The 19,082-nt window shown below is 43.7% G+C and overlaps 1 protein-coding gene across 3 annotated transcripts in view; it reads left to right on the plus strand.

The window, feature by feature from the left end:
• ZZEF1 (zinc finger ZZ-type and EF-hand domain containing 1) overlaps positions 1-13,045 on the plus strand; it is a 59,838-nt gene extending 46,793 nt beyond the window's left edge. The window contains exons 48-56 of one of the 3 annotated variants that reach the window (XR_014619044.1): positions 1,006-1,365; positions 3,182-3,325; positions 4,233-4,401; positions 6,303-6,401; positions 7,187-7,352; positions 8,697-8,847; positions 9,382-9,453; positions 9,958-10,244; positions 11,561-13,045. Coding sequence is in view for 2 of the 3 variants with exons in the window: in XM_084299710.1 (XP_084155836.1) it covers positions 1,006-1,365; positions 3,182-3,325; positions 4,233-4,401; positions 6,303-6,401; positions 7,187-7,352; positions 8,697-8,847; positions 9,382-9,453; positions 9,958-10,032 (1,236 nt within the window). In the remaining variant the exon portion in view is untranslated. Of the gene's footprint in view, positions 1-1,005; positions 1,366-3,181; positions 3,326-4,232; positions 4,402-5,958; positions 6,036-6,302; positions 6,402-7,186; positions 7,353-8,696; positions 8,848-9,381; positions 9,454-9,957 lie in introns of those variants that run through there. The other 2 variants (XM_084299710.1, XM_084299711.1) reach the window with 2 other exon arrangements.
• Positions 13,046-19,082: the final 6,037 nt, after the last annotated feature.

Below are 19,082 nucleotides of genomic sequence, written 5' to 3' on the forward strand. Positions count from 1 at the left end.
CAGGGTGCTTTTTTTAACAACTGGAGTAATCTGTTGTTAATGTTTTATGTCAAAATGAATGAGCAGATGCAACAAGAAGCAAGCATTTCTTCCTTTTAAATTCTTATGTAAGGAAGCAAGAGAACTTGATTCTCAGGTCAGGAGAACAAATTATGATTGCATGCTGTGATTTCCTTTCCTTATACAGGAGAGATTGTATCTGATTGCTGTAAGCTTGTGCAGTTACTGTTTTACCATTGCAATGCTATCTTACAGTAACTGCAGCAGAACAAGGAAGTAATGTTGTTTTGCAGAGTAGACACTACACTTGCAACGGTGAGGTTTTATATTCAATAGTGTGGTTATCCAGTTTTTTGCTTTATTTGGGTGCAGGTTCCTGGCCAGGTCGTATCACCAGCACAATTTTATATCAGTTGCATAGTGAACTGGTTTGAGGACTACCTGAAGTAGTTTCAAGTAATTAGAAGAAAAAATTTTAGATGTTACAACAGTTCATACAGGAGTTGTCAAATATCCACCCCTGGAAACACTCCCAGCTTGACTGGACAAAGCCTTGAGGAACTTAATATAATTTTGAATATGGCTCAGCTTCAGGTCTTTTATGGACCAAATTGTCTCCAAAGATTCCTCTCAACTTGCATCATTCTGTGATTTTATTCTAGGGTCACAAATAGTGTGGGACTATGTTGCTTTACCTCTGTAGTTCAGCTTAAATTAGCATTTCAGGTTAGAATTCTAACTGCTGTTCCTGATCATATGTACAATCATGAAAGTATCAGTGTATGGTGAAGTCTCTTGATATAAACAGTTTTTTTTGAGAAATTTCGTCCGTCTAAGTACATGAGAAATTGTACTTTGTGTTCTTTGATCATATAATTTTCTGTATGTAAAATACAGCAATTTGTAAATTCAGCTTGCAGTCTGATGGATGAGTCAGATATCCAAACATAATCAAGGAAGGATATTGTTGAGAGTGTATATTCAAACTTTTTCTTTCTTTTTCAGTCAAAGCCTGTGCTCTGTGATAAAGCAACAGAAGAAACCAATCCAGTTGCCCAGAAACTGATAACTAACACGGAGAGTGATCTTCAGCTTAGTTATGCCAAGCAGCGTCGCACTAAGAGTTCCATACTCTTGCATAAGGAGCTGGACTCCAGAAGCAAAAAGTCTGTGAGGGACTACTTGTATCGTGTAAATGAGGCAACTGCTGTTCTTTATGCCAGGCACGTGCTGGCATCGCTGTTAGCCGAGTGGCCGGATGATGTGGCAATAAATGAGGAAATCCTAGATCTTAGTGGCCCAGCCCATATGACATACATACTGGACATGCTTATGCAGCTAGAGGAAAAGCAGTTATGGGAAAAAGTAAGTGAATTTCACTTGTGCATGTGAGCAAGCCCTATGCCTACATTCCACAAGCCTCTGACTAACAAAAATACGTGCAGTTCTTTTTTTCAGCTAAATTGAAACTCCAAAATTTAAATTAGTTCTGAAAAAGCAGTCAGAATCTGTCAGTGTCTTAATGTACTGATTTTTTTTTTTAAACAGAAAATGAAAAAAACTAGCTCCTTGGAGACGACACTTTCAGTTACATGGCGATAAATCTTGTAGAGAAATTGGCAAACTAGGCAGTCCATTTTGAAAGCTGATTTTTGTTGGATCTCAGTGTGTGTATTGTAATACCTGCTACGCCGTTGATGGGCTGAGTGTTACTGTGGTGGAAGTGATCTCAGAATTATAATAGAATATTGTAATGAAAATATCAGTTGAATGCTTCACAGCAGTCGAAGCAAATCAAGTGCTAGAAATCTTCAAAAAAGGGATTAAAAATAAAACTGAAAGCATCAGTATGCCACTGAACCAATACTATGCTCTCATCTGGACTGCACCACACAACCTGACTCCCTCATTTTAAGGAAAAGATGCAGTACAACTAGAAAAGGTCTGCAGAAGAGTGGCAGGGATTATTATAGCCATGGAATAACTTCCATGTGAGAAACCAACTAGTTTTCTTGACCCTGGATCTTTGTCCTGTGGGTACTGAGGGAGGAGAAATAATAAAAAGTCTGTTCCTCCTTCTCTATAGTCTTAAAATCATGAGCAACATAGAAAAAGTAAACATCAAGTCTTATTCACTGGCCCTCCCGGTAAGAAAACAAAGGAGTGTCAGATTAAGGTAGTCAGTGGAAAGTCCAAAACAAACCAAAAGAGCTGGTGTTTGACACAGTATGTCATTAAAGTTGTTACCACAGGGTGTTTATATAGGATCAGAAAATGACAGGATGAACTGATGTAATAAAAATCTGTTAAGGCATATAAAATACAAAGGCGTAGCCTTTGACTTAGGCCATTCTACAAGTTTGTGGAGGCAAAGAATGTATTCATGGAACCATGCTGTGTACTTCCTGTGTTTTTTTATATTAGTTTTTCTCAAAAAATCTATTACTGGCTGATTTGGAGGAGAAACTTTTGGCCTGAGCTAATATGGCTAGTTTTATTGGAGGAGATAACAGGTGAGGCAATGCAATGGGTTGCTAGAACGACCTGTAAAGGACCTTGAGTAATAGGACTCCTGATAAAGAACTTTTGTGCACTGTTGAAAAATAAGAAACAGTGGAGAGTTAAGGTTGTTCTGAATTATTACTTAATGTGTAGACTGAACGGCATCTATGTGTATTTTTGATGATACAACTCTTGCATTTAGCTCTTTCAAACACTGAAACCATTTGACTAATACTTAATCCTTCCTTTTTATATGTGTACTTGTACATTTTGAAGACTAAAATATAGGATGCATTCTGTTCAAATTGAAACCTGTAGATATGGAAGGTAAAAGTGTCTGTTTAGCATGTTAACAAAGTTTTTAAATGACCTTCCTTGTTTACAGCTTCAGTTCACTGTGAATTAACCTTTATTCTAGCATTTATGGAAAGAGACGTAGGTAGTAGCTGTCACGTTTTTATCACTTAAAGGCCGAAAGGTCTGAAACAGAGGACTAAGTAAAATCTTCTGCACCTCTAGGTGCTTGTAGACATGTGAATTTGTCTCATTTCTTGCTGGTACCTGGATTCTCTACTCTGAAATGTTAAACAACTAGAAATGTATCAGTCATCAGTGTGTAAGTTTGCAGATGTTGCTTAGATAGCACATTGCATTTACACAATGTGCTGCCTCTCCTCAGATTCTGCAGAAAGTGCTGCATGGATGCAGTGGGAGCATGCTGGGAACGATGGCGCTGACAGCTTGCCAGTTCATGGAGGAACCTGGGATGGCAGTCCAGATGCGTGAGTCTAAACATCCTTACAACAACAATACAAATTTTGAGGTAAGTTATAACTATTGCAGTGGGCTTACATGACTTGAAGACTGAAAAATATCAAGGTGTTTGAAGCAGAAATGTGGCTGTGTTCCACGTGTATAACCATGGGACTTCTGTGCTTGAAGTACCTGCGAAATAACCTGTTGTTTTTGAAGTCAGTGCAAGATAGCTGAAGACTTGCCCTGCAAAGAAATATGTTCACTAAGGCACTTTAGTAGCCACTTTAATATACTAATTTGATCATATGAAAAGCCCATAACTTAAATGGTTTTAATATGCATGTGTTTGAAGCAGTTCATATACTTAAATGGTATCAGGGCCTTAATGAGCAAATATTTCTACATTTCATCCAAGTGTTTGTTTCTATTGGCCTGTTACTTTGTTGTGCTGTTAGGTGAAAGCTAGGAGTGGAATCTTTCTTTTTTTCCTTTTTTTTTTTTTTTCGTTGTATTTCTCATTTTAGAGTATATTCTGACACAGTTTGTGATTGTTCTTTTCTTGACATTGTTTGAATGCATTTTTCTGAGCATGCTCATGCAAATAGAGTTTGGTAAGTAATTACAGCTTCTGGGCAGCATTGGGATTTTTACTTCCCTGCAGCTAAGACTCTTCTCTTCTTTATTTTTAAAGGCATGTAAGCCTTTAGGATCTGGCAATACAATCAATATCAGAAACGAATACCACCACTAGCATTGCTAGTAATTAATTTTTGCACTCAATATCTAGTGCAAGCAACAGGACATGCTTTACATTTGTTAGATTAGTTCCATATTAAACTAACAAAGGCTTTTTTTTTCTTGCTATGGAGGTACTGTAATATTCTCTATACCACTTCTGTTTGTAAGGTGAAAGTTAAATAGCTTCTTGGTAATATAGCATTACAGTATACAAAGATAACGTGTTTATTTCTCAGGATAAAGTTCAAATTCCCGGTGCTATCTACCTCTCAATCAAATTTGACTCTCAGTGTAATACAGAAGAAGGCTGTGATGAGCTGCTCATGTCCAGCAGCAGTGATTTCCAGCAGGATCGGCACAGCTTCAGTGGGTCTCCGCAGAAATGGAACGATTTTGAGCTTCCAGGTGAACATGCAGTGTTTTAAAGTACAAAAGTGTTGGGAATTGCTGGTACCTGGCACTCTTGAGAGAAACTACTGAAAATGCAGATGTTACTGAGAGGTGTGAGGGAAAAACCTCCTTTTCTTGTCCCTGTGTGTTTGCTCTCACAGGCATCTCCTGCATTTATTTTTTTGAAGTGGGCTTATCTGTTGTTTTGCTACTTGACACATTCCATACTGTTTTATTTCTGACCTTTTCTTCCCCACCTCAGTCAAAGCAAGCACTTAGCTACTGGAAACAAATTTTGATCTTGATTCTGTTCCAACACAGTCCTTGTTCTGCATGATATTCACTTACATTGTTTCTGCCTTGTCTTACTTTCCACAGGAAGCACATTTTTTTTTAAACAGATAGGCTTATCTCTCGTCTCCGTACTACACTAGTGCTCAGAGCAAATAAAGAGAGAGTGCCAATGCCTTGTCTGCAGTTGTTGCCACTGAGCATAGCTGAAAAAGTCAGTCCCTTCACTGACAACTTTGGTCTGTATTCTGTAAGCATGTTTTTGATAACACGGTACCAAATGCCAGTGATCTGAGGGGCTGTATGGAGAAAGCAGCACAGATCTCATGCTTCTGATGTTAAGCTGCTTTAAACTACTGAGTTAAATGCTCTGTGGCATTGCTGGAAACTTGACATTGCATATTGTCAGTAGCTGTAAATAGATCTAGGAACTTTCTCAGCAAAGGAGTTTGTGTTACAGGGTGCAAGTTGGAAATCAACGTCTGTTCTGTAGAAATATTTTGGATTTTTTATGAACTTTTTTTCCTTCCTCTTCTTCCTCCCAAGTAGTTGCAGAGGTTTGCCAGGAAACTGAACTTTGAGGCCCATTGTTTTGGAGCAGCCTTGGCTGTGAAACTTGAGTCTCACCCTGTGAAACTTCAGTTCCAGCTACAGCTCTCTGGACTGAGGCTCGTGATTTCACTCAGCAGGGTCTAGCTGAATCCAGGCACTTGAAGGCAGCTTCTGAGCTTTACATTTGATGGCAGGGCTTTCTCCAGGCAGTCACTGCTGTGTAGGAATAGGAGAGAACAGTGACTCCATTTCATAGTGAAAAGGGGAAAATGAATGGATTTGTTTATTTTTTTATTATTATTATTTTTAAAATCTTTTGTTTTGGTTTTCTTCAAATGTTTTTGAAGTCTTTCCTCCACTTGAAACTTAGAAAATTCCACACCCAGTGAAAACTAGCATGTCTGCCCAGAGTGACTTTTCAATGGAAAAGAAGGAAATTGTAAGTTTTAGCCAGATCTGACGTTACAGAGCACAACAGATAAAGATCTGTTTTGTTTAGCACTACAGCTAACTACCAGTAGTCGTCTTTGTGAAGCTGTAGATAACTACAATGACAAAAACTTCTTGAATGTCCCACTGCACAACTGTAAACTGGTCAAGCATTTTGGTAGTTCTTCCAGCTTCAGGTGGCTAACTATTTTGTTCTGTAATGTAGAAGTCTGCAATTTTGTTTTCTGACACATAAGAGTAACGCAACTTTACTTTCACAATTTTTTCCCTTTTGCTTAGTGGACTGTGAACTTGGCTGCCCATTCAGAGGTTGTTTCTTCGTCAATCATAACTGATCCATTACACAAGTGGGAAAAGTGAAGTTTGGTTGTGTTCTTTAACTCCCTCATCTTTTATGTAGTTGACAAAAATGTAAGAGACATTGCAAGTGTTTTTATACAGTGGAAATCATTCTGTATTTTGCTTCAGTCTCCTGTTCTGCACATTTCATAATTAGAGGGAAAAAAAATGACCTGTCTTGAATGACAATATCTAGGATTAGTTTATTTTAATGACAAAATGCATTTCTGATAGCAAAACTAACTCAGTAGTAATGTGTATTTTCTCCCTTCCCCCATACACAGGAGACACGCTGTATTACCGATTTACTTCTGACATGAGTAACACTGAGTGGGGTTATAAGTTTACAGTGACCGCAGGTCATCTTGGAAGGTTTCAGACAGGTGAGTGGTGTTCAGACTGTAACTGAAAGGACTTCTTGGATTTATTTTGCAGAAGCTTTGACAGACTTGGGTTTATCTGTTTTTGTTGTTGTTGGCTTTTTTTTTTTAAATCTGCTTCCTTCAGAATTTTGGAAATATGTAATTTGTCTTGTTCAAGCTGCAACTTGGCTAATGGCTCCTATGCTGTGACTGTATGCCAGAAATACCAAATCTTTATAGGGGCTTGGAGATAACAATTATAATAACATTACTTGCATTCAAAGCCTCGTTATAGGACAGTAATTACACACAGGATTTAGTAAGCACTCCCAGGTGCCATAATTGGAAACAGATATCATTTTAATTGTCTTTTTAAAAAGTAGTTGTCCATTAGAATAGGCTGTTTCTGGGTCTAATTTGTAGATATAGCATGGAGGGCTTTGTTAGTTTATTTTAGAGTTTAGATGTTTTTAATAGAATTGAGGATGGTGGGTGATTTGTAATCAGCAAAACTCTACTGAGTATCACATAATATTGAGGACCTGTGTTTGTTTTTCCTTACTTGGGGGCAAAACTTCAATTTCAGATAGGATTCTTGCTAACTTTTTACTTAATTTTAGTCCCAGAAAAGACTGGGTATATCAGACTGTAGTCTGGAGTTATCTCAGATTTTTGTTCTTTATTTTTATTCTTGCTTGCCAGAGCAATGCTCAATATATGGAGAAAACCATTTATGAGCAAAATGAGTCCCTAGAAAGCAATAGCTGTTTGATTTTTATTTTTTTTTTAATTTTATTTTTTACCAGGGTTTGAAATTCTAAAGCAGATGCTGTCTGAGGAAAGGGTAGTTCCTCACCTCCCGCTGGCCAAAATCTGGGAATGGCAGGTTGGGGTAGCGTGCCGCCAGACTGGTCACCAGCGTTTGAAGGCTATTCACTTGCTCTTGAAGATTGTGCAATGCAGCGCCCAGAGGTAAGCGCCCTGTTCTGCCTTGTACACTGGAAGGCAGGGTTGTATGCTGTTTGTTTTTGTTGTTGTTTTTTGCCATTTTTATTTTTTTTTTAATAAACCAAAACAGGAAAAAACAAAACAAAACAGTTTCCACTTGATTTTCTAGAAATTGATTCTCTTTCTATTAGTTGTCCTCCAGAATTAAGGTGAGGATGAAATCATAAACTGGTGAAAATGATAATCTGATTCACTAATCAAGTAAATAACTTTTTAATGATTATTATAGTTGTACCACTGCAAAGCCTGTAATTGAGTTTCAGAAAGGATAGGTGTGATAGTGCTCAAGTATGCATGGCCTGGGTATTTCTGAAAATAGATGTTGTAAAAGATACTGAGTTTTTAAAGTCTTGAAAAAGTGTATTGTTGCACTAACTCATTAGCACATCACGGCTGACACCTCAGTTATGCCCTCTTTGTTTAGAGCAAACAAAACCAATAAAATGACAGCATTCTACCAGCTTACTTTGATAAAAAGAAGTCAAAGTGTACTTGCATACAGTAATAAAAATGGACAATTACATAGAACCATTGCTTACCTCTTTGTGTACACCAATCTGCATCAAAGTCTGAAAAACTGATTTTGTTTTTATTTGTAATTACAAATTTATGATATTTTCAAGTTCTTTTAGCTTCTTTTTTTTTTAATTAGAAAATTAAAAAAGTTTGTCCTGCTTTGTCCTGTGGACAACAAATTTAACTGGTGAAAGATCAAGTCTCCATTGTGCTTATATTTTATACTTTCCTTGTATTAATCTGATGACAGATTCTGATAGATTCTTTCCCCTCTATGTAACTGTATTTATCATTCTGTCTGTATAATTAGTGACATTTGAATTGGCTTGCTTTAACTCGGGAGTAGGAAGGAGGCAGGACTGGAGCTGTTTGTAAAGAATTATCTGTCTGCCCTAAACCAGGATGTCAGCTGCCCCGTGCTGCAGGCTGATATTGTACAATTCCAAGCAGCTGAGCTAGAGCATTGAGCAAAATGATGTATGTAGTTATTTTAAAGTCCTCATTTCAGGAGGCAACTCGATTTTAGAAGAGCCATTTAGATGTGTCCATGAAGATAAGGTTTTCTTCACTTCACTGATTCAGAATGAAATTCATTGTGCTGAAACACCTGACTGAATTTGGATTTAAAATGGTTCTTGTTTTTCTCCCTTGCTTTATACATCTAACTGTCAGAAATGCATGTTTTTGTTCCCTTAAATTGGAGGGGGGGAGGGGACGGTTGATTTGTTTTCTCCTACGAATAGGCTTAAGATCATGGTTACTCACTATTTCATTTAAATGACCTTTTTTCAGGGACTGTGACCTCACCTTGTTGAAGCCACTTTGGCAGCTTTTCACCCATATGGAAAACAACTTGTGTCATGATGTGACCAAGCCTGGTATTCTCCTTCCTCTTCATCGTGCACTTGCAGAACTCTTTTTTGTTACAGAAAACAGAGTTACTGTAAGCAGTTCCTTTATTTATCTCTCTCCTCTCCCCAGTGCTGGGGAATGTTATGTAGTTCAGTGTCAAACTAAATGCATTTTTCCTTTATCTTGGCCAAGTTCATCAGAGCTTTTGTATGCTTTAGAAATATGAGCAGCTTTCTCTTGTGGAGTCTGGTAGCAAATTCTAATTAAGGGGAATGTAGTTGCCTTATCTGTCATGGTCTGTAAGTAATAGTCATGACTCTTCCTTGTGCAGTTGAGGCGTAGGCCATAAAGCCACTCTTAAATCAGCATTCCTCTCAGAATAAATAATTAATTTAAAGGCATTTGAATGTGGTTCCCTTTCAGCTGATTTTGGGTATTACATATGAACAGTCTGTAACTAACTGATTTCTGTAATCACAAACTCTGTTCTAGTCCAAGAGTCTTGTGTGTAGTTCAGATGCATTTGGTTCTTAGGGACTGCTAGTGATCAGCATTTTAATGTTCGTTAGTAGGATGATATTTTTGGTAGAAGTGTTGGTGCTCATTGAATGCTTTGTGCCTGCAGGAGCTTGGATCTCTACAGGAGTATTTGCTTGCCTTAAATACTGAAGATCATCTTCATCGCTGCACAGCACAGGTAATTACAAGATTGCACAACCCCGGAGATGTGTTTTTTGTAATATTTTTATGGCAGATGGAAATAATGAACAATTTCTGATAGCCCAATGGCATTTATTATACCATGACAGGCCTCTGAAGTTTGTCTGCGATGAACTGTGCACAAATGCTTTTCTCCTTTAATAGTCAGATGATGTGTCACAAACTGACTGTTGGGAAAGAACACTAACTCATTCTAATACAAGTAGTTCAATAGGGTTTATCTAATTTAATTGTATTGACCCCTCAACTGCCAAAACATGGAAAGGGGGGTAGGGTGGGGGTGATCTTTCAGCCACTGAAAACGCAGTTGCCTCACTGAAACTGTGTGGATGTGTGACAATAAACGCAGTACCAGGAGGTAACCAGGTAGAGACAGGATGGTTAATTAATTATTTCTTTTAAATTAATGGAAGAATTTCTTCACAGTTTTGAACTGGGAGAATGTGTGACATGACTTAGCTTTTTTTCTTCTCTCTTCTAGGCCCTGAAAAACATTGCTGCTATCAGCCTTGCCATTAACTACCCAAACAAATCAACAAGTTTCTGGAATGTTTAATACTGGCTCAGGCCGGAGTGCATGGGATAGAGTAGTTTGTCCATAGGAACCTTGGAACAAACATCTTAACTCCGTTCAGGAAAAGTTCCTTCAGCTTCAGTGTATGAGCACTCTGCAGCCTTCCTTCCTTCCACCTTGATGTAGAATTTGTAAAAGTAAAAGCGCACTTCAATGAAAAAGCACATCTTGAAGTAACTCACGCGTCGCCTACAGTTATGTATGCACATATTGTAGCATGTTAGAGTAAACAGAACAATTCCTTTTTTTTAAATTCAAAGAAAGTAAATGAAAGAAGGTAGCTGAAGTATGAGAATGGAAGGCCCCCCATTGGTATCATCTGCTCCCAAGGAAACGATTGATAAAACCTGAAAGCTTTGAAAAGATTGAACTTAGAACGATGCAGTCAGCAGCACCTGTGTATCATTGGAGTGAAACAGGCAAACCAGAATCTGGTGGGCTGATGCAGAAATGGTCCACGCTTGAATCCTGTCATGTTTACTTTTGCCTTGAAGGCTACTACCCAGGGAAAAGAACTTTAATTATTGGTAAACTACAGGTTGTAGAACAAATGCCGGGTGATTGCATAGCAGTTAAAGAATTCCAGCTTCAGAGCATCCTTGTGCAAGAGGTTAATGTTTCTCCTGTTCTTTGATTCAATCAGCTGGATCATCTGTTCTTACCTTAATTTATCTCCGATGGTATTATTCTAAATCGTACTTTATTCTAGGGCAGAGAGCAAAGGCAGGCCTCCATTCACTAAGCAGTGGTGATATGAAGAACTGAGGAACTTGCATGTTTCTCAAAGATCATTGAAGAAATTATTCATGAGGGTTTTTTTCTTTTAATTATTTGGGTACTAGTGGCTTAAGGAGGTCCTTCTCAGCAATGGTGGGAACCTGGACTCCCAGCACTCAGGGTGGGGGTTAATTATCAATCTGGTCTTGTCTTACACAGCAATAACTGCATTACTCTTAATGAAGGTGGAATGAATTGCAGACCTTCTATGTTGAAATAAATTGGCTTTCTTCCTGCTCAGCTACACTGGTTATTCCCTTTCCAAAGAGTTACAAAGAACATAGAAGGATTTAGGGATGAATTTTGTACACCATTATGCAGTACCTATAGCTGGTCTTGTCAACCATCAATTCAGAGAACTTCCAGTGAGAATTATTTTCTTCTTCCCTTCCCCACTTCAACAATAAAATACAAAAAAAGGCAACCAAAAACTTCAGTAGTGGAGTCTAGGTGACTGATTCAAGTTGGGTGAAGGCAGTGGCTCTGTGAGAAGGGAATATGCTTCTTGACCTTGCTTGGTGAAAAGGTAAGTGGTGCCTAAATATCACTGTGCCATGAGCACAGCAGCACCACTTCCATGGATGACCTCTGAATTGATGGTCTTAGCAGCTGGGTCTGGACATACTTTAAGGGTGGTCCAGTCTCCCTCTGAGATGTAATTGTGCATTATGCATTCCCTTTTCTTCAGCCTCTAGGGCTGTAGTTAAAGATGTCTTGACTTCTTTCTGTTCAGCCAGGGGAGTGTAAAGTGAGTGCTGCTTCAGGGGATGAGGTTCAATCAGGACTTAAAGCTGAAGACCAAGCTGTGCTGAAGCCGTTACCTTCAGGAATGGAGTGGCCCTCTTGGCAAGTGAGAATGCCAGAATTCAGGAAAAACATGCCATTTATCAAAGACCGAAAGGATGCAGAGATACTGCTCTGAAGCCCCTCTCTGAGTATACTGCAACTGAAAGTCGAAGCCCTTCTTCCTTCCAGAAGGAGCTTGTGATGGGAAGGGAATTATCGGAGTTGTGGCGTATGCTGAACGCATGGATCATTTTGTTCCCACATCTGAGTAATGTATTGGAGTTTGCAGTCTCACTGCAAGGGTGTCTGAGAGACCCATCCGTGAGAAACCAACGAGTTCACACTTCCTGGGAGCGTGAACAGATTCTGTGAGTTGCTACACCAAAACGAGATGTTATTACTAAGCCTGCTTTAGGGAGTCGCATCAATGGGACAGGTGAGCTTTTGAAATTGCTCTTCTTGAGCAGTAGGACTTCCTATTCACTGCCTCAGTGGGAATCGAGGGCCAAGCAGTCAAGGATATGCAACGGGCTGATTTGCTAGGGCATGTAGCATGCTGCTGAGATCTTCCTATGTTTTAGTCAAAAGAAGGCTTTTTTCTTTTTTCACATCAGGGATGAAGACTGTAAATAAACCATTCATAGAACCTGTGACGGCTCTACCATACTCACGATTTTCAGTTGGACTGTCTTTTTGCTTTCTGTACGAAGACACACGAGGCTGCAAGGATGACACAGGAGTGGCCAGTGTTCCTTACTAGGCGCACCACCTACTTACTCTACCAGCAGTAACTGGCCTTGAGTCAGTCATCTTGCCCTGAAGGGACTGTCTAGAAACGTTGTCCACTAAATATTATTTCTACCCACTAGATGGAACTGAAGGACTGTGACCTGAGTTGACACTGAATCTGTTGCTGCCTTACGACTCAATCATTCATTACGGATTTTTAAGAGACAAGGAACACTTTTCTTTTTTTTCCTGGTAGTTATAAAGAAGAAGAGAATACCAATAATGAATATTCATGATCAATCACATCTTGAAAATCCCCCCAGCACTTCCAAGTTGGATGCAGGTGATGATGCTATTGAGTAGTATAAAACTGGCTGGAAAACAGGTATGCTGAAAAAAAAAATGTGCCTAATATTAAAAATAAAATAAAATAAAATAGTTGTCCTGCCTGAATCACCTATGATGTGTTTAAGACAAACCACATTGTTCGTAATGATACCTTTGACTTGCTTTCATTAAACACTTTAAAAAGTTTTATAATTTCTTTTATTACGGGTTTACTACTTTGCAATTTTTATCAGTTGTTAAAATATATCAAACCTTTAGATTTATTCCAGTTCAGTTCAACATGTAAAAAGAAAGCTACAGATGTGGGTAAAATATGCAAATGAAGAGAAATATATTGTAAAAATTATATAAAAACAACAAAGTAACAACACGGCGTCTGTTTTTTGTTTGCTTTCCTGCTCTCCTCTCCTCACTGAGTGTTAAAGGTTTGGATTTGCAGTGGGATCCAAGGTTTTTCTTAGGAATCTTCATTTTTGGTGCCCGTAAGTAAACCTGCTTATCCTCACCCAGTGGGAATACGTCTGCCATTGCATCAAACTATGCAGGACACGTACAGCTGGAGTCTTCTTTTAAATTCCAGCCCTGCTGTTTACATTCCAGTGGCCTTATCCTAAAAACAAAGTTTTGCCATGGATACCCCTGGGGTTCAGTGCCGGTGGTTGTTTGCCTTCAAGCCTGAAATGCAAATCTGGGGCCCCAGGTGTTGCCTCCTGCTAAGCTGAGATTTGTCTCAGGACCTCTGTTCTAATTAGCAGGATTTGTCAAGGGCTGGTGCCCACCTCGTCGCCTGGGCTTAGCTTCACAGCACCCATGGCTTAGTTTTAGCTCGAGGGAAGTTGGTCAGGGAAGGGTAAGCGAGGAAGCCGACACCATTCTTGTATTTACCCAACGCCCTGAGTTGTTTCCACTGGTTCCACATGCTCAGAGACTGGTCTCGATGGGTGATTTCACTAAATACAAATAAATTGCAGGGGTCGTGGGAGAGTGGGGACTGAGAGCCAGGTCTGAGGTTTCAGGTGCTGTCAGCAAGGTTACGAGGGGAACAGATTCAGCTCCCTCTGCAGCTACAGTCAGCATGGTCCCAGCCCCTGGAACGTAACAAAGCTCACAACCAAAAGGGCTGGGAGCTGTTGTTCAGGTGCCCTGAATCAAAACCATTTTTCTCCCAAAAGCTCCAGCTCAGGCTGTCAGCCAGCTTACAGGGGGAGATTTGTTAACCTGCCTTCAGGAGCCGGCCACGCTCTGCTTACACAGGAGTGAGTGATGCTGGGTCTCTGCTGAGGCAGCCACTGGCCCTTAGGTAAATAGGGGAATAGGGGAAAGTGGTGTAAGGCCGTAAATAGGGCACTTGGCACCCTCCTGCAGCCACCCCGGGGGTGCGCAGGGCATCGGGGCCACATCCAGCAGGAGCCGCAGGGCTCTGGGGAAAAGGAGCACGACCCACCCCGGGGTTAGAGCCAAGAAGGCATTTCCCAGCCCAGTGAACGAGGGAGAGCTGCTGTGAATAGGAAAGGAGTTAAACAAGAGGTGAAGGAAATCAGATTAAAGCTCATTCTTTCCATGATGGTCGGGTCTGATTTATTTAGGTCCTTCTACCGAAGGAAGCACAAATAATGAAAAGCTGCCACCCGCCTCAAAGCCAGGCTGCAGCACCGTGCTGGGGCTCATAAGCGAGTATGCAATCCAGGGAAGAATATATATTTAAAAAACAAAAAATCTCCCTTCCTCTACCCAGAACCATCAATAAGCATTCCTGACAAAGAGATGGAAATCTCATAGTTTTGTAGCAGCCCTATGCATTTAGAGCTGTGTTCCCTTTGGGTTCATGGGCTGGGAGGCACATTTAGATTTAGGATGTGCATGAAAACACGTGGAAAAAGGACTGAAATTCAAAGTTCAAATTGAAAGTAGACCTTGCTGTGCCACTCAGAGGGCCGTGGGGTTCCCTGGGTGGTGGTGTGGGGTGCACCAAAGGTGCAGGGCTCCTGGCCCACCAGACACCCAGGGCAGAGTCAGGGCACCAGAGCTGCTCTGCCCCTGCCCTCAGCAGCACCTTGCACACAGCAGCTCTCCCCTTCTGCCTCCAGGACCATCACAGACGGGGTCTTTCCACCCCTGAGCCGGGTGTTGTGCTGGGGAGCTTCTCCTCTTGGTGTTCAGCTGGCAATTCTCATGATTTTTTGAAGTTGGTTTCTTGCTTCATTCCCTATAAATACTGCAACTATGCAATACGTGAGCTTGCATTGCACAAAAAAAAGTCTAGAGAAATATAAAATTAAAGTGTCTGCACTCCCGTGCAGGCTGCTTTCCAGGATTTTGGCACTTCTCAGGGCCTGAAGTTTAGGTGGCAGAGCCGTGCTGGGTTTCGGAGCACAGCCCCCCTTCTTGCTGTGCTGTCCCGAATGTCTGCCCTGCAAAGGGTTTCTAGCTCTTTGTAACAAGTCGTCACCATTAAGGAGCTGCTGTGGAGGTGTTGGGGGGCACAAATTCCACCTCACTGCCTTCCCGGGGCTGTGGCACCCACAGGTTTTGGCCTCCTCGATGCACATGGCCATGGAGCAGCTCGGGGAAGCACCCAAAGGAGCTGCTGCTGCTGCTGTGCTCCTCTGGTGCCGGCACCATGCGTGTGGGCAAAAGCAAAAAGGATGCAGAAGTGAGAGACAAGGTGGTGTGCTGGGCTTTGTGCCATGCTGGGAATTATTTTGGTTAAATGTGTTCCCCCTGCATTTTTAGCCAGACCCAGTAGAACTTCCTCTGCCAGTGAGTTCAGCGGCGGTGGCTTGCCGTGCCGTTCCTGCCCCTGGGCTGCTGAGGCTCTGTTGGGGTTTTGGGGTGAAAGATCCCACGTCTGTGCCTGAGGAACCGCAGGAAACGCTTCCCCTTCTGACCTTACGCTTTCTAATCCATGAAACCACCCCACAGAGCTTTTTCTCTCTCCAAGCAGGAGTCTCACCCCTGCAATGGGCGCAGGAGGGGACTTCACCGTGCGTGTAAAGGTGGGCATTTAGTAGGGCTTCAATCCTTCCTCACACTTATTTTACACTGAATTAAGCAAGGAATCAAGGCACAATCTTAAGCACATGTAGTTAAGTGATCAAAGGTAGGCTTTAAATTGCTCCTGTTGCCCTGAAACCCGAGCAGAGCAGTTGAGAGGAAGCTCACAGGCTGTGGGACTTGCTCTCACATCCAGCCAGGCAGGAAAAAAAAGGCAGGATGAGTTCTCGAGCTAGGAGACCTCTAGTTCATCAGCTTGCTTCAGACAAGTCATGTCTGCGTTTCTTACCCTTCTCCTTTACATAAACCACCCACAGAAAGCTCATTAATCAAAAATGTCAATGGTTTCACAGCCGTCTTCCCACTCAGACCCTGGGTTTCACATTCCTGTGAGTGGCAGGCCGGGCTTTTTTCTTCCTAACAATTGTCATTTTTCTTTCTTAAATGTTTTCATTCCTTCTTACTGTGAGCGTTAATATTTAAAGAGAAGAGAGTGTTTCGTATCCTGTTGGTCAATTCAGGATACGCTGCTGGGTTTTAAACGTGGCTTTGCCCCCAGTAGCCACCCTTCTCGCCTTGCTTTGAAGAACAGCATTTTCCTCCACTCGTTTGCCAGGCCCAAAGTACACCAAGATGAGTTTGAGCTTTGGCTCCTCGCTTGCTAGAAGGGGGCTCAGCTTCCTCAATGCTGTTGGTGTTTCTGAGGCCGTGCTCCTTGCTTGCCCTGAGGTTCCTGCATTTCCATCCCACTGGGGAAAGCAAACCTCCCACAGGGCCAGGACCCAGGGAGCCTAAAATAGCTGCTTATTTACCATGAACTCACTGGGCAATTTTGCTCTGATGATGCTTAAGACTGCTGATGGACTATAGCTTTGCTTTAATTAGATTTGCACAGCGCCCAGAGGGGCTGCCCATGGGTGAGGGGTTGGTGCCCAGGAGGTCTCCGCGTGGTGGCACCGCCACCGACTGCCCAGCCTGGCCCCACCACATGCATGGCAGGAGGTAGAGACACTGCTCTGCTCTGTGCAGCCAGAATTGGTGCCAGAAGCACACAAGATAGATCCTTTTTGTTCCTTCTGGGTTCTCACCCACTTTCTATACGGTGCTCAGTGCCCCTTCGTGCCCTCGGGGCCAGCACAGCTTACACGGGGTGCAGGAGCTGCCGGTGCTACCGCCGGCTGCTGCTGTCAGAAGGTTTCTTCTGCAAAAAATAATTAAAAAAAATCACACAGTTTCTTCCCAGCTTGTTCCTGCAAGCACCCAGAGCGCTCGCCAGGCAGCCGAGCGCCGGGGCTCGCCGGCTGGGAACAGCCTGTCCCCGCGGGCCCGGGAAGCGCCTGTTCCCGGTGCGGCGGCAGCAGCAGCATACGGCCCCGCGGGGCTGCACGCCCCCGGAGCAGCTGCCGGCGGCACCGGGAGCAAGGAGCATCCCCGGGATCTGTGGTTTATCAGTGCTGTAACCCCCCGGTGTCACCGCTCAGACGGCTTCGCCATCCGTGTTTGATTTCTTGGCTCCTGAGCAATGTCATGGGGCAAAGCCTTGATTTCCCCCCTGAAAATGAGGGAAATTCCCCTCTCCTTGCCCCAGCTGTGGTGGTGCTACCTGGGCTTGGGTCAGGTTTGTGTCCTCCCCCAGGATGTGGCTCCCAGGACTCAAGGTTCGATGCCCCGAGGCACCCCCTGGGGCACCCCCCAGCTCCTGCCCCTTTCCTCCTGTGAGGATTTTGGGGAACCGCCGCTCTCCCCTCACCTCGCACCATTTCAGCACAGCTGAAGGAGTTGAGGGACACACGACACTGCTGGCACAGCCCCAGGGGACCAGCCCAAGGTGACTTCCAGCTCCTGATTTCCACCTCCCCCTTTTCCTGAGGCCGTGTGGAGGCTGCTGAGGGAGGCAGCCTCCTGTGGGCAGGATCCCCCTGCTCTTTGGGGACCGGCTCCCTCCTCCTTTCTGTGGTCACCTACACAGCCTTTTCTACCAGCACAGAGCCACTGCCCTCCAGGCTGCCAGGGCCCGAGGGAGAGGCACTGCCACTTGCTCATTTTCTCAAATATCCCCCCCACACACCCCAAATTTTCTGGATAGCAAGGGCTGGGCTCCTCTCAGCCCTGCTCAAGCAGCGTCGAGCGCCTGTATGCGGAGTCACGCAGATGTCAGCGCTGATCTATGGCTTTAATTACGAGCCCGTCTTCGGGTAAGGCTCAGATAAGTCAAAACGGAGAATTGCGGCTCAGCCCCAGCCTGCGAGCGGCTCGGTTCATTATTCACGAGCCCTCGTCTGTGGCAAAGCTCGCCCTGAATGCGAATCCTCTTGTGCTGAGGACGCTGCAGCCCCAGAGGCTGGCACTGTCCCCTGTCCAGGGCACTGCCTCACCCTGGTGTCGGTCACGGCTTCGCTTTGGGAGCTGCACCGGGGCTGTCTGAGCACCCAAAGGCCCCTCGGGAGCCTTTTGCCTCTCCTGTTAGGGGTGCCTGTGGTGGGAGCGGTGAGGGGGAGGCACCCAGCTCAGGCACCGAGCAGCACCCAGGATCTGGAGAGCTCAAAAAGCCTGCGAGCACTCACTCCAGGTTGCAACCACAAGAGGAGGAAGTGGAAGAACAGTGCCTGGGGACACCCCAAATAACCCCTTCCCTGCCTGCTGCAGAGCTGGGACCCCCCTGCAGTGATGGGAGAGCCCCCCCTGCACAAATGCCCCATTTCCATGGACCGCAGAGAAATGCCACCAGGGGATGCCGGGCGCAGTGGGTTGGCACCCAGCACTCGCTCACCCGGCGCTGCTTTTTTGGCTCCCCAGCCCTGCATGGCCAGCTTGCGAGCCACTTTTAATCCATAAAGAAGGTCTTTTGTGCAGCCTTTTGTCAACAGGGCTGTCCCATTGCTATAGCTACGGCCCCTCCGGTGCCGGACACACCTGTTTGTTTTTCCAGCTCCTTTCTATTGCCGTCAGATTTCTCTGCCACCTAAATAAAAATAATGAGAAAAGCCCTGCCCTGGCCCTGCGCGGTGGCTCTCATGGCCCTTCCCGCCTAAGGAAACTCCCAGCTCCCCTGGGACTTGTTTTGTGCAGGCAAAACAGCCTGCTCGGAGAGCTGCCCTCGGCACAGCTCTCGTTATTTCTGGTTTTCACCCTTAAAAGTGCTGTGTTCGTGGTGGCACGGGGCTGAGGATGTCGCGGTTGCAGTGAGGTCCCCAGGCAGACCGAGGTCCCCTTTGGAAAGGGCAGGGGACAACGGTGGAGCAGGGATTGTGCAGCTGCACTGTGAGGTTTTCTCATGGAATGTTTTTTTCTCCTTCTGCACAATGATCCCAAAACTGGTGCTTTGGGGACGTCAGCCCCGAGCTGCCCAGGATCTGCCCCAGCTCCTGATTTTGGTGGCACCGTGCAACTTTCCCAGT

Source organism: Netta rufina (assembly GCF_964035555.1).
Source record: "Netta rufina genome assembly, chromosome: 21".
NCBI lineage: Eukaryota > Metazoa > Chordata > Aves > Anseriformes > Anatidae > Netta > Netta rufina.